The 24,393-nt window shown below is 49.9% G+C and overlaps 1 protein-coding gene across 6 annotated transcripts in view; it reads left to right on the top strand.

The window, feature by feature from the left end:
- The window catches only part of LOC130128759 (FYVE, RhoGEF and PH domain-containing protein 5-like), a 49,708-nt gene extending 34,347 nt beyond the window's left edge, over positions 1-15,361 (top strand). The window contains exons 13-21 of one of the 6 annotated variants that reach the window (XM_056298478.1): positions 826-909; positions 1,167-1,246; positions 3,948-4,044; positions 9,095-9,232; positions 9,409-9,511; positions 10,931-11,067; positions 11,588-11,713; positions 12,837-12,991; positions 14,045-15,361. In XM_056298478.1, coding sequence (XP_056154453.1) covers positions 826-909; positions 1,167-1,246; positions 3,948-4,044; positions 9,095-9,232; positions 9,409-9,511; positions 10,931-11,067; positions 11,588-11,713; positions 12,837-12,991; positions 14,045-14,081 — 957 coding nt within the window. In that variant the 3' untranslated portion in view covers positions 14,082-15,361. Of the gene's footprint in view, positions 1-825; positions 910-1,166; positions 1,247-3,947; positions 4,045-9,094; positions 9,233-9,408; positions 9,512-10,917; positions 11,068-11,587; positions 11,714-12,836; positions 12,992-14,044 lie in introns of those variants that run through there. The other 5 variants (XM_056298486.1, XM_056298494.1, XR_008811929.1 and 2 more) reach the window with 5 other exon arrangements.
- The last annotated feature ends 9,032 nt before the right edge of the window (positions 15,362-24,393 follow it).

Below are 24,393 nucleotides of genomic sequence, written 5' to 3' on the forward strand. Positions count from 1 at the left end.
AATGACATTAATAATTGTTCTGTTGGATAAACCAGCATTACAATACAACTGACAACTGTTAGTGCTGGCTCTGTGTGTGTGTGTGTGTGTGTGTGTGTGTGTGTGTGTGTGTGTGTGTGTGTGTGTGTGTGTGTGTCTGTGTGGTGGTTCATCCAACAGATCCATCATTCATGTCAGTATCTGCAGCTGTGTTTATCCTGCTATGCTTACACCACAGAGTACCAGGACCGTCCTGCCACGCTCAACCTCTACATGGTTTTTAATGTTTACATGGTTTTAACCCTGATGTGGTTTTAACCCTGATGTGGTTTTAACCTGGACATGGTTTTAACCAGGACATGGTTTTAACCCTGATGTGGTTTTAACCAGGACATGGTTTTAACCTGGACATGGTTTTAACCGGGACATGGTTTTAACCTGGACATGGTTTTAATCCTGATGTGGTTTTAACTCTGATGTGGTTTTAACCAGGACATGGTTTTAACTAGTACATGGTTTTAACCTGGACATGGTTTTAACCTGGACATGGTTTTAATACTGATGTGGTTTTAACCAGGACATGGTTTTAACCTGGACATGGTTTTAACCGGGACATGGTTTTAATCCTGATGTGGTTTTAATCTGGACATGGTTTTAACCTGGACATGGTTTTAACCGGGACATGGTTTTAACCGGGACATGGTTTTAACCAGGACATGTCAGCAAACTCACTAACATGGCCAAGGGTTTGGTTGCTCTCTAAGTGCACACTTGTATGAATTGATTTGTAGCTCCACCGTTGTGTGACACTGACTGTTGACTGTGTGTGGTCTGTGTCTGCTGCAGATGAACGATGTGCTGCTGTACACCTACCCACAGCAGGACGGCAAATACAGACTGAAGAACAGTCTGTCGCTCACAGGGATGAAGGTTGTACTCCACCTTTCACTGTCACCGTCCCCTACTCATTTTATCCAGTTTCACTGTCTGACGTCCAGTCCGTCAGTTACTGGCAATGTTAATGCAAAATATAATTTATGGAATACATGTTGTAAGTTTATGAAGCGTAGGGGAATTGTGATGGGGAGAAACAGCATTGAGGGTGTTACGTCTGTTGCGTGTGCTGTCTCTGTGTCTGTAATAAGGACACGTGTTCCTGTGTGCTGACTGACATCTTCACGTTGCAGGTCAGTAAACCTGTCGTGGACAATGTGCAGAATGCGCTGAAGATCGAAGCGACAGACATCTCCATCACTTTGTCAGCAAGGTGGGTCACACAGTTAACCTGCAGCTGTTCCGTGTTCAGTTTAACTCGGTAGAGTAAGGACTTTCCCTTCCGGTGTGGCAAGATGGCGGCGCGAATTCCCGTTTGCGGCGGCCTCACCCAGTACCGTCCATGCTGTGTCTTTGTCCACGTCTGCGTCTAAGTTTGTCTTGGTTTGATGGCTGGGAGAGCTGGCGCTGGATCGGCTGGGAGAGCTTGGTCTGCTGCGTCCTGTGGGCCCAGGGACCACGACCCTGCCTGGGGCTGCGCCCGAAGAGGAAACACCGAGGGCCGTCTGACAGGACGCGGAAGCGGGGCAGGCTAAGCTAACTGCTAGCCCATGCAGAAGGGCAGTTCCGATGACACCGAGGGCGGTCTGGTGGCGGCCTCGCCTAGCCTTGACTGTGTTTTTAGTGTTGTGTGTAGTGCAGGGAGGTGAGTATGTGTGAATCAGAGGGAGGACAGTGGGATGGTCAGGATGCAAGGAGTGGAGGTGATGAAGGCATGAGTTTAAATACTTGGGGTCAACTATCCAAAGTAATGGGGAGTGCAGGAGAGAGGTGAAGAAGAGAGTGCAGGCAGGGTGGAGTGGGTGGAGAAGAGTGTCAGGAGTGATGTGTGACAGAAGGGTACCAGCAAGAGTTGAAGGGAAGGTTTACAAGATGGTAGTGAGACCAGCTATGTTATATGGTTTGGAGACAGTGGCACTGATGAAAAGACAGGAGGTGGAGCTGGAGGTGGCAGAGATGAAGATGATAAGATTTCCATTGGGAGTGTTGAAGAAGGACGGGATTAGGAACGAGTATATTAGAGGGACAGCTCAGGTTGGACGGTTTAGAGACAAAGCAAGAGAGGCAAGATTGAGATGGTTTGGACATGTGTGGAGGAGAGATGCTGGGTATATTGGGAGAAGGATGCTGAATATGGAGCTGCCAGGGAAGAGGAGAAGAGGAAGGCAAAAGAGGAGGTTTATGGATGTGGTGAGGGAGGACATGCAGGTGGCTGGTGTGACAGAGGAAGATGCAGAAGACAGGAAGAGATGGAAACGGATGATCCGATGTGGCGCCCCCTAATGGGAGCAGTCGAAAGTAGTAGTAGTAGTAGTAGTAGTAGTAGTAGTGGAGTGCGGGGAGGTCTGTCGAAGGTGTGTGGCTGGGAGAGCTGGTGTTGGATCGGCTGAGGGAGCTTGGTCTGCTGCAACCTGTGGGCCCAAGGACCACGGCCCTGATCGGAGCTGCGCCCGAAGAGGAAACACCGAGGGCGGTCTGACAGGACGTGGAAGCGGGGCAGGCTAAGCTAACTGCTAGTCCATGCAGACTGGCAGTTCCGACAGTCATCCTGGCTGGCGTTCGTTCTCCTGGACAGTGATTTTTTTTCTTAGTTTAGATATATGTGTTAGTTTAGATATATGTGTTAGTTTGGATATGTGTGTTCTCGCAGTTTTGGATGTGTGTTTTTGTGTTTGTGTTGCGCTGCTGTGGGCTGGAGGAAACCATGTGTCGTTTCATTTCATGTGTGCAAGTGCATGAAATGAAACGACAAATGAAGTGATTCTGATAAGTCATCATGTATGTTCTCTGATAGACTTCCTGAAAAACAGGCAACTAGCTAAATACTAAATACCCCAGAACAAACCGGAGGGGAAATGCACATGGACGCACGTGCACGCGATTTATTTATTTATTTATTGTATGCAAAACAACCTGGCCACAGGATCCTGTGAACTTACTGAGGCATTTTTTAATTTTTTGCAAAACATGGAATGGCGCAGCCATTCAGAAACGTAAAGACGGTCAAATTCTGCTACAGCGCCATCTTTCCCCAAACAGAAGTTGCCGTTTGGATCGTTTTAATGCGATCGCTGTTGTTATTCTCGGTGCTCATCGAACTATCCCTCCATGACGAAACACCTGACAGCTAATTTGGCGGCACGGTGGCGCAGTGGTTAGCGCGGTCGCCTCACAGCAAGAAGGTCCTGGGTTCGAGCCCCGGGGTAGTCCAACCTTGGGGGTCGTCCCGGGTCGTCCTCTGTGTGGAGTTTGCATATTCTCCCCGTGTCTGTGTGGGTTTCCTCCGGGGGCTCCGGTTTCCTCCCACAGTCCAGAGACACGTAGGTCAGGTGAACCAGCCGTACTAAACTGTCCCTAGGTGTGAATGAGTGCCGGCCCTGTGATGGCATGGCGGTCTGTCCAGGGTGTCTCCCCAACTGCTGGGATAGGCTCCAGCATCCCCGCGACCCTGAGAGCAGGATAGGCGGTTTGGGTAGTGGATGGATGGATGGATGACAGCCAAGTCATCATTCTAAAAGGACTAAATCCAGTACTTCATAGGAGGGTTTTGCAATGCATTGCAATGCATCAGAGTCAGAGTTTCGTCGCGGGAGTTTCTGCACACAAGAGATTTGAGTTTGTGGGTTGCTGGTGTAAACTACTAATAAGACACGTTAGCCCCTAGCTAACGGGTCTGACCCTTTAGCCGAGCGGTTAGTGATGTCGCCTTGTGGCGCAGTACACCACGTACCGAATCCCGCACCGGGCAAAAAAATAACCGGTTACATTGGCATGGGCCATTAAGACGCAACATAAATCCTTATACTGGGTAATAAAACATAAAGGTCGGCAACTCTGTGTTCTAAAATAGCACAACTGTGAATAATTCTGTGTAACAGTACTGCCATATTGTGTAACTGTGTGTGTGTGCGCAGTTCTTTCAGTGAAAGAGAGGACTGGTTTTATTCTCTGACCCGAGCTGTGAGCGACCACGCCAGAGGCTCGGCAGCGTTCAGCAGCTACCCAGCAGAGGTAAGACAACCTGTAGACGGATCCTGTAGCAAGCGAGAACCCGCTCACTGGCCAAAAACCCGCTCACAGCCGCCTGTGGTGGTCAGTGCAAAAGGGTACTGTCGCGGTTTTTCTATAGCCCGGATAACTATGGATGGAGGCGGGGACTTTTAGGTGCGACAAACCGGGCTTCACCACCGTTAGCTAGATAGCTGCGCCAATGCTAGGGCTAGCCTGCTAGTTAGCTAGTTAGCCGTGTGCTAATGGGTTAGCAAGCTCACCTTGGGAACAGGGCTGGTGATGGAACAGGGCGGCTGAGCTCTAGGCGGGGCGGGAGATGGATGGCTGCTCTCCGGGGTGCGTGTCTCTCTCTCTCTCTGTACTCTGGCTCCGGTGTGACCGGGTGAATGTCTCTCTCAGTCTCTCTGGGGAAGCTCTCGGGGGTAGTCAGCTAGCTACAGGTACCGAGGCAGTCTGCTGCTAACACTACCACTGCTAGCCACCGTATCTACTGTCTAGCCCAGGATACGCTAGGTTTCCCTGCTCTATCCCACGCTAAGGTGACAGTCTACGATATGGTTACTAAACAGTTCTGGCCCTTTGTCTCTCCCGCGGTGTCTAATATAGTTGCGTCTGTGACAGCGCGAGCTAACCTGTGATTGGTCCTCTAGCTGCACGAGCCCAGTGCAACATTCCAAGTACATCCCCAGGCATTTCCCACTACACTGCCCCCCTCCAGCACTGTTGAGTCCCTTCAACATAAATGAACAACAGACTACAAAGATCAGTCTGATTAATCTAACACGATAAACGGGACAGAACACCCGCGAAATGAACTAGGCCCGGAACAAAGGGCGTCAAACAAATGTGGGTGGTCGCTATCCATACTGGACTCTTGTGACTAGCCTAGTAACCACCCCCAAGTCATCTAGTCACGTCCGTCAAAGTTAGTCTAGGAGCCAGGCGGGCCTCCGGACTGGCCGGCCCCGTCTGGTGGTGTACGGGAGATGGGACTCAGCGGCGTCGGCTTCGTCTCCTTCTGGGTCAGGGGCGTTGGACTGCCCGCCCAGAGCACAGGCTGCTGTCCCACGACGTTGGGTGATTGTCGACTCGCCTGAAGAGTAGCTGGCAGCAGTGTGTTGGAGCGGCTGGAACCGAGCCGGGGAGCCTGGTGTGCTGGGTCCTCCATCGTCGTTTGCGTGGAACAGGTCCTCCAGCCGGAGATCAAGGTCTTCATCGATCTCCTCCTGCTCTGTCACTCCTTCGTACTCCTCTGTTCTCTGCGCCCCCGGCTCCTCCATGTCAGCAGCGGGAGGACCTCCTTCAGGTGTTTCCTGCGGCCCTATGGCTGGTGCTGGAGCAGACAACAGAGCATGGCGCCTGTCATCTGTGCCCCAGATCTTCACCAGGCAGTCATCTGAGCCCGTGAAAATGCGTCGCCCGGTGCGGTCGAAGGTGACACAGTAGACAGAGGAGAGATGTCCCAGAATCCTCTTGTGCCTCTTCATGTGCTGGTAGACAGCTGTAGGCAGTAGCTGGCGTAGACGGTAGGAGCCATTGAGCCGACGCCCATTGCTCGTCTCCACGATATTGGGTGGACTCCCATAGATAATAGGAGGCTCTGGGGGTCGTCCACAGTGCAGAGCAGCCAGCGCTGAGCCCTTCCACACAACATGCTTGCAGCTCTTGTTGGTACGCAGGAGGTTCTGCCTGCCGGCTCCCAGGATGCTGTGGAGACCAGGCACGCTGGCAGGAACCTCTTTCTCCAGCAGTGGACATACTCTAGAACACACTTGGAGTAGGTGGTCTGGGCTGATGTGCCTGTGCAACTTCACCTTGTTAATGTTGTCGATGCCACTGGCCAGGGTCTTGAGCTCGGGGGTGCTCATGCTGTCTCCTACCGGCGGAGGACTTGGAGAGCTATCGCGACGCCGCTCGTCTTCCCATGCTACTCGCCGGATTCTCCCTTTTCCTTCAACCTCTCGCCCCAGCGTCGCTTTAAAGTCATACTCGCGTGCCTCAACCTTCCTGATTGCTTCAGCTAGTGTTTTGGGTTCTGCCCCCAGGACTTCATACGCGATGTTTTGGTTCTTCAGCCCGCGCAGAAAGGCTTCTGCAGCGTAGGCCTCCTGCAGTGTAACACCAACCTGCGGGTATGCCAGTGTGACAAGTCTCCTCACTTCCTCGCCAAACTCATAGAGGGTCATCTCTCTGGCCTGCTTAACCTCGCTGAGTTTACGGCGCGCAGTTCCCTCAGGCAGCTCTTTACCGTAGCGGCGGCGTAACTGGGTGATGAGCGCGTGGTAGTCATCTTTTATCGGAGCCGGCTGCGCGATGACAAAAGACATGGCGTTGTCCCTCAGTCGGAGATACAAGGCGTCCAAACAGGTCTCGTCGGTCCAGCCCCTCTTTCTCGCCATCCGTTCGAATGGTCCAACGAAACTATCCCAGTCGCCCTTACCATCAAAAGTGGCGAGGAGCTTGATGTCATTTTCGTGTCCTCGGTCGGGACCTTGTGAGCTTCGGTTGCCGCTCCGACTTTGAAGGTCTCCTGTCTGGCTCTGTTGACCTCTAGAGGAACCTGCCTGCCCTCCAACGCTGTCATCCAGCAGGTTTCGGCCGCCGTTGCTGTCCAGGGACATTTGGCCACCCTGCATCCCGTCGGGGGGTGGTACTGCAGTCGCTCCATTTTTTCCACCATGACCGATCGGAGTGCTGGTAAGTGGTGCGGGCTCACTGGGTCCATTTCCTGTATAGCGAAGGGCTGCTGGGGCCGCTTTGCTGCTCGGCCTGGCTGGCGTCTCCTCGTTGCGCCGGTCGCTCAAGTTAGCCACTGCGGCCATAGCTGCTGGCAACAGGTGATCAGCGCCGTCTCGCTGTCTGGCCCCTGGGTTCTCCCGGGCCGGGGTGAACTGCGAGAGTAGGCTCATGTCTTGCACCGTTCTGCTAGTTCGTTCTCCGAGCACAGCCCCTGCCGACCCTACACCACTATCGCTTTGAGGGCTACTAGGAGAAACCCCTTGCTTCACTACTTGAGCGATGGGCGACAAACTGGGAGGCTCACCTTGGATATCTGAACGATGACGGGCCCAATCGGTGCGCTGAATGGGAGGTGTGGGGGGACGAGATCGCTTAGCCACCGCTTCCGCTAGTCCATCGATACGCGCTGTGAGGGCCTCCATCTGCATCTCTATCTGGCGTTGCATCTTAACCTGGGTCTGGCGTTCCATGTTTTCCATCTGGCGTTGCATCTGAACCTGGGTCTGGTTCATGGTTTCCATCTGCGCCAGGAGGAGCTTCATCCAGGCGTGCTCTCCGGGGTCTTCTGTCCCCACACCAGCACCATCCAGACTCAACTCAGACTGTTCTTTTACATTTTCTTTGTCCTGTGACATTTTTATTTTTCCACTGATTTACGTGACTACTGAAGAAATTACAGTGCTTCACAAAATGGCTTCTTGCTAGCTGGGTTAGCTCACAGTGTGCAGGCTGAATTATGCCGCCATGTGACCGGGGCAGGATCCTCCGGTGTTGAGATTATGGCGAATCCCAACCTTTTATCCCACTTCTGACACCACTTGTCGCGGTTTTTCTATAGCCCGGATAACTATGGATGGAGGCGGGGACTTTTAGGTGCGACAAACCGGGCTTCACCACCGTTAGCTAGATAGCTGCGCCAATGCTAGGGCTAGCCTGCTAGTTAGCTAGTTAGCCGTGTGCTAATGGGTTAGCAAGCTCACCTTGGGAACAGGGCTGGTGATGGAACAGGGCGGCTGAGCTCTAGGCGGGGCGGGAGATGGATGGCTGCTCTCCGGGGTGCGTGTCTCTCTCTCTCTCTCTGTACTCTGGCTCCGGTGTGACCGGGTGAATGTCTCTCTCAGTCTCTCTGGGGAAGCTCTCGGGGGTAGTCAGCTAGCTACAGGTACCGAGGCAGTCTGCTGCTAACACTACCACTGCTAGCCACCGTATCTACTGTCTAGCCCAGGATACGCTAGGTTTCCCTGCTCTATCCCACGCTAAGGTGACAGTCTACGATATGGTTACTAAACAGTTCTGGCCCTTTGTCTCTCCCGCGGTGTCTAATATAGTTGCGTCTGTGACAGCGCGAGCTAACCTGTGATTGGTCCTCTAGCTGCACGAGCCCAGTGCAACATTCCAAGTACATCCCCAGGCATTTCCCACTACAGTACAAACTCCCGGGTCAAAGGACTCTAGTCACCGGTATTTATCGGCATTGACCCGGATGTAGCGCCGTTGTCCGCGCGTCATAAAATCGCGATTTTATGCCATCTTCCGCCATCTTGTGTGCCATCTTGTGTGCCATCTCAGCCACACATTCCACCCGTCTTCGTTCGAGCGGCGCTCGAACATGGTTCAGTCTGCGTTGAGTTTGTGTGGTTTGAAAGAGAGACGGAAGTACAAGGTATAAAAAGGAACGTTGACCTCTCCGGCTTCCACGCTGCTTTCTGCTGTTTACTTCCCTGTTTTTCGGCGCGTTCGTGACATCATGAACGTCATGACGTCAAGGATTACGCTACAGGGGTGTCCTGGTGGCGTGGCGGTCGATTCCGTTGCCTACCAACATGGGAATTGTCGGTTCGAATCCCCGTGTTACCTCCGGCTTGGTCGGGCGTCCCTACAGACACAATTGGCCGCGTCTGCGGGTGGGAAGCCGGATGTGGGTATGTGTCCTGGTCGCTGCACTAGCGCCTCCTCTGGTCGGTCGGGGCGCTTGTTTTGGGAGGAGGGGGAATTGGGGGGAATTGGGGGGGAATAGCGGGATCCTCCCATGTGCCACGTCCCCCTGGTGAAACTCCTCACTGTCACGTGAAAAGAAGCGGCTGGTGACTCCACATGCATGGGAGGAGGCATGTGGTAGTCTGCAGACCCTCCCCGGATGGACAGAGGGGGTGCAGCAGAGACCGGGACGGCTCGGAAGAGTGGGGTGATTGGTCGGATACAACTGGGGAGAAAAATTTGTCTCTTTTTGGATATTATTGCAGTATTGCAGTATGTATGTAAATACTCATAATATCTTTCTGATGTTATGCTTTGTGCGTGTGTGTTTCAGGCCAGAGAGCGTCTGTGGCTGCCTCTAGGAGAGAAGGCTCCCACCCTTGTGCCAGTGTCTCAGGTGGTGATGTGCATGAACTGCACCTCTGACTTCAGCCTCACTCTGCGCAGGCACCACTGCAACGCCTGCGGGAGGGTGAGTCAAGCTTGTACCACAGCAACACAAAACCCTGGTTTTTTTTGTCATCTACATGTCAGTGCAAGTCAGTGTGTAAAGTAGTCACGTGTAAAGTGTTTATCAGGCATATACGCAGTTACGCTTTTATACACTGTGGCAGTATGCCTGATGTAGCTTTCTCACTTGGGACACAGATTGTTTGCCGAAGCTGCTCCAGAAACCGTTATCCCCTGAAATACATGAAGGACCGCATGGCCAAAGTCTGTGACCACTGTTACAGCGAACTCCAGAAGAGAGGTACACATCCCCTGTTCATCTATCCATCCATCCATCCATCCATCCATCCATCCATCCATCCATCCATCTATCCATCCATCTATCTATCTATCTATCTATCTATCTATCTATCTATCTATCTATCTATCTATCTATCTATCTATCTATCTATCTATCTATCTATCTATCTATCTATCTATCTATCTATCTATCTATCTATCTATCTATCTATCTATCTATCTATCTATCTATCTACACTGCTCAAAAAAATAAAGGGGGGCGTGGAGGGGGCCGCAGGAGGACAACAACCCCGAAGCAGGACCGCTAGCTGGTCCTTTGTGCAAGGAGGAACAGGAGGAGCACTGCCGGAGCCCTACAAAACGACCTTCAACAGGCCACTAATGTGCAGGTTTCTGCTCAAACAGTGAGAAACAGAATGCATGAGGATGGTATGAGGGCCCGACGTCCACAATTGGGGCCTGTGCTCACAGCCCAACACCGTGCAGCCCGATTGACCTTTGCCAGAGAACATCTTGGTTGGCAGATTCACCATTGGCGCCCTGTGCTCTTCACAGATGAGAGCAGGTTCACACTGAACACACGTGACAGACGTGAGAGAGTCTGGAGACGCTGTGGAGAACATTCTGCTGCCTGCAACATCCTCCAGCATGACCGGTTTGGCGGTGGGTCAGTGATGGTCTGGGGAGGCATATCCTTGGAGGGCCACACAGACCTCTACGTGCTAGCCAGAGGTACCATGACTGCCATTAGGTACCGGGATGAGATCCTCAGACCCATTGTCAGACCATATGCTGGTGCAGTGGGCCCTGGGTTCCTGCTCATGCATGACAATGCTCGTCCTCATGTGGCCAGAGTGTGTCAGCAGTTCCTGTATGTCGAGGGCATTGATGCTATGGACTGGCCTGCACGTTCCCCAGACCTGAATCCAATCGAGCACCTCTGGGACATCATGTCTCGTACCATCCGCCAACGCGATGTCGCACCACAGACTGTCCAGGAGTTGACCGATGCCCTGATCCAGGTCTGGGAGGAGATCCCTCAGGAGACCATCCGTCGTCTCATCAGGAGCATGCCCAGACGTTGTAGGGAGTGCATACAGGCACGTGGAGGCCACACACACTACTGAGCCTCATTTTGAATCGTCTTGAAGAATTTCCACAGAAGTTGGATCAGCCTATGTTCTCATTTTCCACTTTGATTTTGAGTATGATTCTGAATCCAGACCTTAATGAGCTAATGATTTTGATTTCCATTGATCATTCTTAGGTTATTTTGCTCTAAACACATTCCTCTGTCTAATAAATAAAGATTTTCAGCTGAAATATTTCATTCATCGAGGTCTATATTGTGTTTTTAGGTGTTCCCTTTATTTTTTTGAGCAGTATATCTATCTATATAAAATGCAGTGTGTCTCTACAGGGGGAGACGTGTCTACACTGTCGGGTAATAACAGCCCTCGACCGAACCGCTCCAGCCGTCCTCTCTCTGCCATGTTCCAGAACATTCACCCTCCAAGCCTCTGGAGGCATCGCAAAGGCACTGCCTTTCTGAACCAGGTACACTGAAAACCACACACACCTTTCTCTTTGTCCTCTTTCCAGCGTGGCTCTACTCACTCTGCAGTGCAGGTGAATCAGATGATGGTAATAGGATGCACTAAATTCTAGGGGGTTTGAAGCCTTGCGTCATTGAGTGGGCGTGGCTTAGACCGGAAACAGAAAGGTCACGGATCTTGCACATTACAATTGAAGACAGTTGTCATTTCTGACAAGAGCAGGTACTTTGCCTTTAACGTTACGTTTTGCTGTTTTGTTTTAGTTTTTTTTAATAGCTGCATTTGATGCAAAATGAGGATTCAGTGTGTTTAATAGCTAGCGATTTTTTTGGTGTGCAGTGTTGTTTGCTTTAGCTAGCTAGCTAGCTACATTTTTATTTTTTTTACTGAAACAATTAGCTAGCTAGCTAGCTATTGCATATAAAACAGACATACAACACAAACAGAAACGGTAATGCTACCTGTCAGCCGCGTGATATACTGAGTGGTTCATTGTCACTTCCTGCTCCTGTGTTCCCAAGATGAGCGTGTCGGAGGAGGGCTCCATCAGCGGCAGTCTGCATCGCAGTAAGAGGAGCAAAAGAAACTGGAAGAGACTGTGGTTCCTGCTCAAAGACAAGGTGCTTTACACCTACCGCGCTCAAGAGGTGAGGGGGGAACATACACTCCCCTTAAACCTGGTCCTGGTGGCGTGGCGGTCTATTCCGTTGCCTACCAACATGGGGCTCGCCAGTTCGAATCCCTGTGTTACCTCCGGCTCGGTCAGGCGTCCCTACAGACACAATTGGTCGTGTCTGCGGACGGGAAGCCGGATGTGGGTATGTGTCTTGGTCGCTGCAATAGCGCCTCCTCTGGTCGGTCGGGGCGCCTGTTCGGGGGTAAGGGGGAACTGGGGGGAATAGCATGATGCTCTCACGCGCTACGTCCCCCTGGCGAAACTCCTCACTGCCAGGTGAAAAGAAGCAGCTGGCGACTCCACATGTATCGGAGGAAACATGTGGTAGTCTGCAGCCCTCCCGAGATCGGTAGAGGGGGTGGAGCCGTGACTGGGATGGCTCGGAAGAGTGGGGTAATTGGCCGGATACAGTTGGGGAAAAAGAAAAAAAGGGGGGGGGGGTAAAAAAAAAAACCAACCTGAACACCACCTACCCATTCAGTCACAGTGTGAGACATAAAGTGGTTCAACAGTGACAGAAAATGTACATGTTAAAGTTTTATCCTTATCCTACTACTACGACTACTGCTGCTCCCGTTAGGGGGCGCCACAGCGGATCATCCGTTTCCATCTCTTCCTGTCCTCTGCATCTTCCTCTGTCACACCAGCCACCTGCATGTCCTCCCTCACCACATCCATAAACCTCCTCTTTGGCCTTCCTCTTCTCCTCTTCCCTGGCAGCTCCATATTCAGCATCCTTCTCCCAGTATACCCAGCATCTCTCCTCCACACATGTCCAAACCATCTCCATCTTGTCTCTCTTGCTTTGTCTCCAAACCGTCCAACCTGAGCTGTCCCTCTAATATACTCATTCCTAATCCTGTCCTTCTTCATCACTCCCAATGAAAATCTTATCTTCATCCCTGCCACCTCCAGCTCCTCCTCCTGTCTTTTCATCAGTGCCACTGTCTCCAAACCATACAACATAGCTATTAAAAGTTTTAGCCTCACCCAGCCCTTGAAAAAGTTTTTAAAAAGTCACTAAAATCAAATTAAAATCGTGACAACGTTTGCTTTCTCTGCCTCCCTCTCCCTCCCTCCCTCTCTCTCTGCAGGAGAAGGTGGCATCAGAGACGTTGCCTCTGCTGGGCTTCACGGTTAAGCTGCCTGACAGGCCGCAGGGAGAGGAGGAGTCCACCGTGTTCCAGCTTTACCACAAAAAGACTTTGTATTACACCTTTAAGGCTGAGGACAACCACACGGCCCAGAGGTGAGAATGACACTCAGACACTCGCAGTGAGGTCCAGTCATAATGTGTACTGGAGTTGGACAAAATCCCTCATCTTGTACAAATACTCTTGTGTCCAGGCACGCGGGAAGATGTTTTAAGTAGGGGGGGGGGGCTGCCAACTAAAACAAAGAGTATTGCGGCGAGCCGGCGCGGATGATGAGTCGAGAGGCAGAATTCTCTTTTTGAACCCAACTTCCGTGCCCCCGTACACCGCCCGCACGACCCCGGGAGTGCTATTTATTCACACCGGCCAGAACGGACCAGAACTGATAACGCCCCCCCCACCCCCATGTCCCACATGCTGACATCAGTCCTAGTCACCGTCCTACAGTCAGTCAGTCAGTCAGTAAACGGTCTCCTGCTTAGTCTGAGTCGAACCCCCAGAACAGCAACAACAAGAATAACCACAACGTGAACGCCACGTCATTGAAACACAATTTTAAATCTAACAATAACGGGACTGATGGGACAGAACCGCCGACAGTCAGAGCGACCGCCCCCCCCCGGTCGCCACGGTATGACGTCATAGTTTTGTTCGCAAGGTGCGCGTTTAGCAGATTCGGAATGGAGTGTTTACTCACGTTATTATTAAAAATGTACATTCCAAGCAGCCACTTGACCACTAGGGGGAACCAGCCCCCCCCCTTCCCACGCCAATGCTTCTGTTCCAAACACTGTGGCTTTCATATGAGCTTGGTCTACAGTTCGTATCACCAGGAATGTCACAGAATCGTTTTTCTAACCAGGAGGGGCAGTTTTTATGTCTGGGGGTTGGAGAGGGGAGTTAAACAGACGTGCGGTTACCCTCCCCCTCCGACACACACACACGGATAGATATTCCATTTCTAACCCTTAACTGACAATGTAGTCATCGGTCGTGCTGTTGGACCGGAAGTTTTGCTGCCCAATCTGGGGGGGGGGGCATTTCTGAGTAAACGTTATTGTCACTGTTTGCATGAACTGTGAACACTGTTACTGACAATGTAAATGTACTGTGGCCTTCCTAATATATACACTTCATCTCACATGTAGGTGGGTAAATGCCATGGAGGAAGCCACAGTTTTATAGGGTAAAGCCACTGCGGGTGGTTGGATGAAAAAGGACCATCCGTCACTCCCATTTCCGCACTACTTGGTGGACATCTTGACCTTCCTCCGCTCTGAGTTTGTGTCCCGAGGAAGGGCTGCGTGTGACAAGAAAAAGAGGAGTAGAATGAAGAACGATGGCTGCGTTGCAGTGTGTTTCAGGGCTGCAACCTACCCGACCACGCTTGGGGAGGGGGACACGCTGTGTTCTGCGGCGTGAGAAGGGACACGATCACCTACTTTGTCGACCTCGAGTGTTCCCGGCCCGCTGCCACGGCAGGTGTGACGTGGAGGGCCGGGCGAGGCGGCGGCCCACATACGCGCCGTTCTGCAACACACGGTCCGCAGCACACAGGACTACGGTGGCACCTGCTCCTGTGCACGGACTAGACCACATCCACACCGCGGCCAACAGCCTTTACTGTTCTCAGCGTCGAGCGGGGGGATGCTAAACAATTTCAGTTATAACAGAAATTATTTAACGTTTTCACGAATTTTCAACGACTCTGATATATCTGTTGAAACAGTGTCAAAGCCACTGAATAAAGCAGAATTCTGCGAAATTACTTTTTTTTCTCTCCCTGTTATCTGCAGGGCTGCCATAAATCCAAGTGATAAATCTCAATGAACCCAAACTACATAACGGACATATTATATAACCGCCTTTAGTTAGAGAATTAATTTCATACGTCTTTATTTTCAGCAGATATTGTTCACTAAACCAGAGTAAATTACTTCCTATGCCCAGTATATGTAGGCACAGGTTGCCTTAAAACATGAATGATATCTGGTTATTTGTATGAAAGTGTTTGCAGCAATCTCGTGTGCAGTGCTGTGGAAGATGGCTGCAGCCCTAGCCAGTAGACTTAACACACACATATGTAGGGACTTGGCATATATATATATATATAGGTTACTTGCTTTTTTTGCACTGACATAAAGGAGAATGAACCTGAGATGTAACCTGAATGTAAGTGTGCCTTTTATTTGTTAAGTCATCAACGTATCACGTCTGTTCTTGTGTGCCAAAAGGGCCAAAGCTTTCAGTTACTGTACTTAGCTAACTTTATTTTGTCCAGTTTATGTCTTTATTATTTTGATGTGTCATGTCAAGAAGCGCTCAGCTCCCAGTTGTATTCTTCATGTTCACTTGAATCACCCATGTGTCTAATCAATGTCTTGGACTTTGCACTGTACTTGAGTTATTTAAGTTTATTCCTAATATCAGTAATTCTGAATTAAGTAAAGCAAGTAAAAATTGGACATCCTGTTTTTTTAGCAGCCTCTCATTTACGTGGGAAAGGCGTGGGAAGATGGCGGCGCGAGTTCACGTTTGCGGCGGCCTCACTCAGTACTCTTTGTAATGATATGTGCCCACCGGGCCAGCAGGTGGCAGTATTAGCATTGTAACCTGCATGGATAAGTAGACACGTTGGTCCTATATTAACGGGTCTGACCCTTTAGTCGAGCGGTTAGCGATGTCTCCTGCGGTGCGGGCGATACGGGTTCGCTTCCCGGCCGCGGCAGTTCCCGTGGTTGCGTTGTCCCCCGAATTCGCTACAGTATAGCTTGTTTATTGTAGAGGGTTAACGTTCATGCGCAGAATGTTCTAGGATCAGAACACGTGACAGCCATGGAGCAGACAAGATGTGATTAAATACACAGAGACAAGAATTACTGTTCAGCTTGATTTCTTACACAACAGAACATTACACGGTACCAGGAGTGAACCAGACAGGTAATGGATGCGATGAAACCACCGGGGGACTTTAACGTTAACTGGAAATGTAGACGCGAACTGGAGGGATTTCGAGCAGCGGTTCAAGCCGTGTGTCGCGGCTGTAGGGGTGACAGGGGCGTCAAATGAGCGACAGACCGCCATGCTGCTCGTCACCGCTGGAGCTGATGCGCCGGAGGTGCACCACACATTCAGGTTTGCATACTAGTGTAACCGGTTATTTTCTTGCCCGGTGCGGGATTCGATACGGGTGTACTGCACCACGAAGTCGTTCAGAAATGTGACGAACACTGCCTGTCAGAAAAGAATGAGACTCACGAGAGGCATGTGTTTAGATCACGGATGCAACGCGAAGGAGAGACTTTTGATAGTTTTCTCCCAGACCTGAAGGTAAAGGCTAGTAGTACCCGTAACTTCAACGCACTGGACGAGTCGATGATTCGTGATCACGCTGTGTTCGGCACATGTGACAAGAAAGTCGGAGAAAGACTGTTAAGAGAAGCGGAAGTCAGTTTGGACAATGCTGTGAAAATATGCCAGGCCAGCGAGTTAGCTATACCGCATGTGGAAACGTTTGAAGGTGCCGCTAAGGGACTAGCTTTAGCTCTGCCAAGCGCGGATGTAGACGCCGTTTCATTCGAGGAAAATGGGCGCGGAAAATACCGAGGCGCTCGAAGCAAGCAAGGTGACGCATTTAACTGCAAACGTTGTGGAGACAGTGGCGCCCCCAAGGGGTAGCCAGGGGTGGCCACGGCCACCCTGATACTATCCCTGGCCCCCCCGCTGCCCCCCCCAGCCACGAGTCGCATATGCAGAATATGCTTCTGATTATGCATAATATGCTTCTATCTGATATCTTACATTAGGTGCTGTTCATTTAAATCAATAATGTATATTTTTCTTAATTCTCATATTGACCGTTTTCAACTAGCCTATACCGTATACTACAACAGCAGCATAGAATTCCCGAAATTCAGTCGTGGCTTTTGGTTTTGGTGTGCCACCCCAAGATTTTCAGTGGCCCCATTTGGCCCCCCCGATGAAAAATTTCTGGGGGCGCCACTGTGTGGAGATAGTCACAAACCCAGGCAATGCCCAGCATTAGGTAAAACGTGCTCCAGGTAAGGGTCTGAGTTGGTTTCAGTGGCCTTCTTCAGGATTCTTTTGACAATTTCCACTCCTTTCTCGGCCTTCTCATTTGCTTGTGGATGGAGAGGGCTTGATGTGGTGTGTTGGAAGCCATACTGTTCTCATCAGTTTCATCCACTACATGCACCTTGCTTTCTTTCATTCTCATTTCAATCTTCAGAAGAAACCTGAACAACATGTCTCCGCGGCTCTAGCAGATGACGATGAAGCTGCAAAGATATGATATGGATCTAGTCTACACGCCAGGTAAATACATCATTCTGACTGTCCTGAGCACCTGCACCAGTCACAGAGACACAGGTCAGCACCATCTTGGTGGATGTGGAAATGCATGTTAACTTGATTGCTTCCTCCCTCCCAGTGACCGACACGTTGTACAATAATACTGCACTAGAGATGCAAAAAGACGTGACATTGCAGACAGTGATGGGCAACCTCCAACATGGGTGGACCAAAGGTAAACTTTAACAATTCTATCCTATCAGGGGTGAAGCTTAGCGTGGTCAACAGCCTACTGCTGAGGCAAAACAGGATTCCAGAGTCGCCAAGAGATGCTCAGCCGGATCCACGGGGGTCACCTTGGCATTGAAAAGTGCAAAAGAAGGGCTAGGGAAGCTGTTTATTGGGCAGGTATCAATAGAGACACAGACACTGATTAGTAAATGTGACACATGTCAAAGACACCGGTAGAAGCAAACTAAAGAGCCAATGCTGATTCCAGACATGCCAGCTGAGCCATGGCAAAATGTAGGAACAGATCTCTTCCATCTGAATGGAAAGGACTTTCTCTTAGTAATAGACTATTACTCAAACTATCCTGAAATCCCACAGCTATACAGCACATCTGTAAGCAGTGTTATTACTCACCTGAAAAGCATCTTTGCCAGACACGGAATTCCTCAAACAGTGCAGAGTGACAGTGGCCCCCAGTGTAGCTGCCGGGAGTTTCAGATGTTTGCAGTACAGTATGGGTTCCAACACACCACATCAAGCCCTCTCTATCCAGAGGCAAATGGGAAGGCAGAGAAAAGAGTGGAAATTGTCAAAAGACTCCTGAAAAAGGTCACTGAAACCAACTCAGACCCTTCCTTACCTGGCATTGCTGACCTATCAATCCTCACCTCTGGCATGTGGAGCATCGCCTGCGGAGCTCCTCGTTACCGTAAACTGCACAGTGAAAAAGGAAAACAGGGAACTGACACAGAAACACTGAAAAAGAACCACGACGAGGCTGCCAGGAGTCTGAAACCTCTTCCAGAACATGATGTGGTCGTAATCGAAGAGCCCTCTGCATGGAACAGAAAGGCAGTGGTCCTAAAAGAAGTAAGTCCAAGGTCATATACCATTAGGACTGAAGATGGACAGGTACTGCAGAGAAACCACAGAAGTCTGCTTAAGACTCAGGAGATATTTCAGGAAAAGGCAGGTGCTGAAGTGACACCTCCTGTGTGCATCCTCCTGATGTGCACCCGACTGAGTTTCCTCCGCTTACCCCAACCACTGAAACACCAGTCATGCGCAGGTCTAGAGGGCCTCGCAGGCCTAGAAAACAGAATGTTATAATGGACTTCTAGGATAGAAAATTAAAAAAAACAAAAACAAAAAAAAACAAAAGACTGAGTTTGGTTAGAGATAACCTACAAGATATCGGAGTGTGGAGCTATTTGAAAACTTATCAGAAAGTTAGATTAAGTTGGGATACCTGAAAAGGAATTAATGTGACTTGCCTGTTGCTTGTTATACAGTATACCTGTACTGAAAAGAAAAGTGTTAGATATATTATTTGACGTTTAAATGACGGCGGCATGGTCCAAAGACATGTAGGTCAGGTGAATCGGCCATACTAAATTGTCCCTAGGAATGAATGGGTATGTGTGTGTGTATGTGTCGGCCCTGTGATGGCCTGGCGGCCTGTCCAGGGTGTCTCCCCGCCTGCCGCCCAATGACTGCTGGAATAGGCTCCAGCATCCCCGCGACCCTGAGAGCAGGATAAGCGGTTAAGACAATGGATGGATGGATGGATGTTTAAATGACTAGGTGTGGCAATAGCTTAATGTGACTTAGCCGTTCGGAAAAGGAAAGTTTTAAAAATGTGGTGTAATGTTTAGATGACTAAGTTTGGTTATTGCTTAACAATCTCTGGACTTTATACTTACCTTGTATTCTTATTCTTATTATTTTTTCTGTATTAACTTCAAAGGAAGGAGGATGTAATGATATGTGCCCACCAGGCAAGTAGGTGGCAGTATTGGTATATCTTGTTTATTGTAGAGCAAGGGTGCCCAACTCCAGGCCTCGAGGGCCGCAGTGTCTGCAGGTATTTGTTCCAACCATGCACTACACCACCTGATTTAACTAATTAGCTCACCTCTTGGACCAAGGAGGGAAAGGAATTAGTTAAATCAGGGGGTCTACTGCATGGCTGCAACAAATACCTGCAGACACTGTGGCCCTCGAGGCCTGGAGTTGAGCACCCCAGCTGTAGAGGGTTAAGGTTCATGCGCAGAACGTTCTGGGATCAGAACATGTGACAGCCATGGAGCAGACATGACGTGATTAAATACATAAAGACAATATTTACTTTTCAGCTTGATTTATTACACAACAGAACATTACACTGTCCATGCAGTGTCTTTGTCCACGTCTGCGTCTAAGCTTGTCTTCGTTTGATGGCTGGGAGAGCTGGCGCTGGATTGGTTGGGAGAGCTTGGTCTGCTGCGTCCTGTGGGCCCAAGGACCACGGCCCTTACCGACGCTGCGCCCAAAGAGGGAACGCCAAGGGCGGTCTGACATGACAAGGAAGCGGGGCAGGCTAAGCTAACTGCTAGCCCATGCAGACCGGCAGTTCCGACAGTCATCCTGGCTGGCGTTCGTTCTCCTGGACAGTGTGTTTTGTTTTGTTTTTTTTTTGTTTAGATATATCTTTTAGTTTGGATATATGTGTTAGTTTGGATATAGTATGTATTCTTGTAGTTCTTGTAGTTTTTGTATATGTGTTTTTGTTTTTGTGTTGCACTGCTGTGGTCTGGGGGAAATGCTGTTTTGTTTCCTTTCATGTGCACAAGTGCTTGAAATGAAATGAACTGACAAAGTGTTTCTGATTTCTGATTTCTCCCCATGCCCTCTAGTTGGCAGAAAGAAAAGGCCTCCTGTCGTCAAGGCCTTAGTAGTGGAGGTGTGTATGTGAAATAGAAGCGCTAACGTTTCTATTTTATGGTTTATTTTTGCAGGGGCAGCGCACGATTAAAGAGTAATTGCACGAGAGTTAGCGAGCAGCAGCAAATTGACGTCTGTTGTGCCAAGCTGCTATGGCCTTTGTGCAGCTGCTACAAGCTAGCATGTCAAGCTAGCATGTCAGGTCTGCTGTGATGTGTAATCTATATGTGGTGACACGGTGGCCTATATAGATGAAACAGTCCCCCCCTGGATTTATTCTGTGTTATTTTCCATGAAAGGGGAAGTGAGACTTGTGTATACGGGTCGTACGTCCGTCTACCTTCTCTTCCTCTCAGATCACACCCAGCCCCGCTTCGTAAGACACCGGGGACAGAGAGATGCACACAGCAGTAAACTGTGCAGGAACAAATGGCCAAGGAAAGGCCAGGCTGCTCTGTTTCTTACCCTCCCCCGGGAGCTGCTGACCCAGAACGATACGAGGGAGAAAGTTTGCTTTCTGGGGCTACTGAGCGCTGCAGACAACTCGTCCTATATAGACGATGGCTCATTCATCACTCTGCACCGTTCATCTCTGTCTCCCTCCACTGCTTTTTCATCCCCTCCCTAAGCATCTATAATGTACAGTATATATATATATATATATATATATATATATATATATATATATATAATGCTGTTTAATGCATTACATCTCTTTCAGGTCTCATCAGCCCACAAAAATAACACCCCCCTCAGGGTCCCCACATTTCCGTGACTAGTTTTTCAGTCATAGAAAACACCTGAAAAATAAAAATTGATCATATGCCCTAAAATGAGGTCGTAAAATCCTGGTTTTATGAGCTGAGATTGCATATTTTCAGTATGTTGTTTAGCTGAGACTGCACATGCTTGACACTAACAGTAATAAAGTCCGTTCAGAGACTGTTGAGGCTTACGCTGTGTGCGTGTGTGTGTAATATATATATATCCAATCAAAAGTCCTGGAAAATGATATTGTAAAAAGAGCAGCAACCCTGCTCCATGTTTAATATTGCACTTGTTCATACTCACTGATTTTTACCGTCAGAAACTCTCCCCAGAAACAGTCTCTGTGACTTTTTGACAAGTCTGATGATACGGCCAATGGACCACATTTTCCTCTTCATACAATAGATAACAACAACAACAACAACAACAACAGCAATAATAATAATAATAATAATAATAATAAAACAATGATTTCCACTTCTGGTGTGGGAAGATGGCGGCGCGAATTCACGTTTGCGGCGGCCTCACCCAGTAGCGTCCATGCTGTGTCTTTGTCCACGTCTGCGTCTAAGTTTGTCTTGGTTTGATGGCTGGGAGAGCTGGTGCTGGATCGGCTGGGGGAGCCTGGTCTGCTGCGTCCTGTGGGCCCAGGGACCATGGCCTTGCCTGGATCTGCGCCCGGAGAGGAAACACCAAGGGCGGTCTGACAGGATGGGGAAGCGGGGCAGGCTAAGCTAACTGCTAGCCCATGCAGACCGGCGGTTCCGGCAGTCATCCTGGCCGGCGTTCGTTCCCTTGGGCAGTGATTTATTTGAATGTTTTTGTGCAGTTTGGATATGTGTGTTAGTTAGGATGTGTGTGTTCTTGTAGTTTGGGGATGTGTTGTTATATTTGCATTGCACTGCCGTGGGCAGGCGGAAACAACAAATAAAGTATTCCCGATCCCTGATAGTTAGCCCAAAGGAGTTGTCAAGTACCGGCCGAGCCCAGAGGAGGAGGAGGAGGAGGTGGATTGTGGATGTGTCTGTGTGGGATGCACAGTTTGTCTTCATGCTGCGGTCGATTGGGAGACCACGAAGCCACCGCTCTCTGGAGGCTCACTGTGACCTTTACGGACGGTCATAAGGGAGAGGGAGGAAACTTTGCTGAAAATACAGCAGGAAGAAGATGGGGTGGGCAGCTCCTGCGCTCGTCTTTTGGCGATGCCCTCTGCGCTTATCGATTAGAAACGAGCGATGTGGGCTCTCTTCAGGGTTGATGGTGGGAAGATAGGCTTTCTGCTGTGGCGTGGCTGCAGTGTCATAACCAAAACATACCTCCCTTCTGCCTCGGGCGGCAGTATTGCAGAGAGAGGCACACAACCAATCAATCAGACACACACACACACAAACACACACACACACGCATACACACACTAAATAAGGTCAGCTGTTTCAACTCAACTGTATATGCTCTGTCTCTGGTTCTCATCCAAGAAGTTTTGGAACTGCTGAAAGCGAAGCCATGTAGATGACCTTCTGAGATTAACGTCTCCATCCGGGGCTCTGACCCATGTTGCTGCAACAAGCCGGGTTGCGTGGACACTTGTCATAGAAGACAACATCCACCCGTTCACAGTGTCACGTTCCCGCTGGAGCTACCCTCAAGTTGGTAAGGACTCCATAAAATGGACATTCGAGGCAGATATAGTCATGTTTAAAACCTTAGTCCTGGGAGTTGGGCCACATCCCAGACAGCATCCGGATGTGGGCCACTTCAGGCAGTGATGCGGCACTGATGGTCTTCTTCTGGCCCTGACAAAACGGATGTGAGCCTGAAGTGGCCCACATGTATAACAGCAAATACGGCCCAAATATGCTAAATCACATGTGGGCCTTTTTTTGCAAAGAAGCGGTGCTCTGGGCAACATGTGATCTGGATGTGAGCCTGAAGTGGCCCGTGTGGTAAATGGTGAATGTGGCCCAAATATCACAAAACAAATATGGGCCACCTTTGGCAAATATGTGGCACATGCGGCATTGCTATGGCTTGGTTCTGGCCCAGATCTGGCAAACGGGAGTGCCATCCTTCCATGTGGGATGTGGGCCGGATGAAAGTGTCGGGTGCGGGACGGGTCCGGGCCACAGCAGTTTTGCTCTCTGGGATGGATAAGCAAACAAATGGAAGAACAGGAGATAAAAGACAGCAAAAATCAGCAGTTTGTGTCCTTAATGACATTGGTGTTGATATTTTGGGGTTTGCGCCTTGTGCTTCTCCGCAGTCCCCCCGCAGAGACTGCGGCAGGAAAAAAAAAGAAAAGGAGCATAGAAGGCGGAGAAACGTGGGGAGAAACACACACTCTTTGTCCCACTTTGCCAACTCTTTGCAGCCCACACCGGCAAGTCAGCATTACACCTAGTCCACCTCGCTCGTTGCTCTAAATAGCCCGTTCTCGCTCGAGAGGAGAACAGCAAGTCCCCCACAGGCTGCCGGCTGAGCCTTTGTCTTCACAGTGTTGTTGAAACAACGACTTGTGTTTTGGTTTCCACGCTCTGGTCACTTTGCTGTCACCAGGAGCCATCTCCAGAGACAGGACGATAAACACATGCCGGCAGCGGTCGCAGTGTTGTTATTCCAGTGTGTTCGAGGCTACTTCCTCTGTAGAAAGATGGGCTTTCTCGACTAGTCACCTCTTTGTGAGCGGACGTGCTGTAAACACTCGCAGACGGTGGCAGTTGAGGTGGAGTCTTTATCGGTAATCTCCATGTTTACTGTAGGGGACCATCGAGGACAGGGGGCTCCCTAACGTTGAACAGCCGCAAGTCGTGACTCCACATGACCAATGACAGCCCGCAGTGTTAGCACAGAGCTGGGCTTCCTCTGAGTCCACATCGACCTTGATTATGCAAGACCATTGGGTGTCTCATAAACAAGGTCGATATGATATATTATAAGTAGGTTGAGCCACGCCGATTTGGGAAGATGGCGGTGCGAACTCGTCCATGCAGTGTCTTTGTCCACATCTGTGTCTAAGTTTGTCTTCGTTTGATGGCCGGATTGGCTGGGGGAGCTTGGTCTGCTGCGGCCTGTGGGCTCAGGGACCACGGCCCCGCCTGGAGCTGCGCCCAAAGAGGAAACACCGAGGGCGGTCTGACAGGACGCGGAAGCGGGGCAGGCTAAGCTAACTGCTAGCCCATGCAGACCGGCATTTCCGCCGGTCATCCTGGCTGGCGTTCCTTCTCCTGGACAGTGGTTTCTTTTCTTTTTTTCCTGTTTTTAGTTTACATATATGTGTTAGTTTAGATATATGTGTTAGTTTAGATATGTGTGTTAGTTTAGATCAGCGGTCGGGAACCTATGGCTCGCGAGCCATATATGGCTCTTCCGGTGACGGCATATGGCTCCCAGACAATTTTGAGTTGAAAATTATTTTTTTTAAAAAAAAATCAGTTTGGAACTGATTTTAAAATACTTGTGATATTTCTTAATAATACTGTGTCATTTT

This window comes from Lampris incognitus, chromosome 2, assembly GCF_029633865.1.
Source record: "Lampris incognitus isolate fLamInc1 chromosome 2, fLamInc1.hap2, whole genome shotgun sequence".
Classification (NCBI taxonomy): domain Eukaryota; kingdom Metazoa; phylum Chordata; class Actinopteri; order Lampriformes; family Lampridae; genus Lampris; species Lampris incognitus.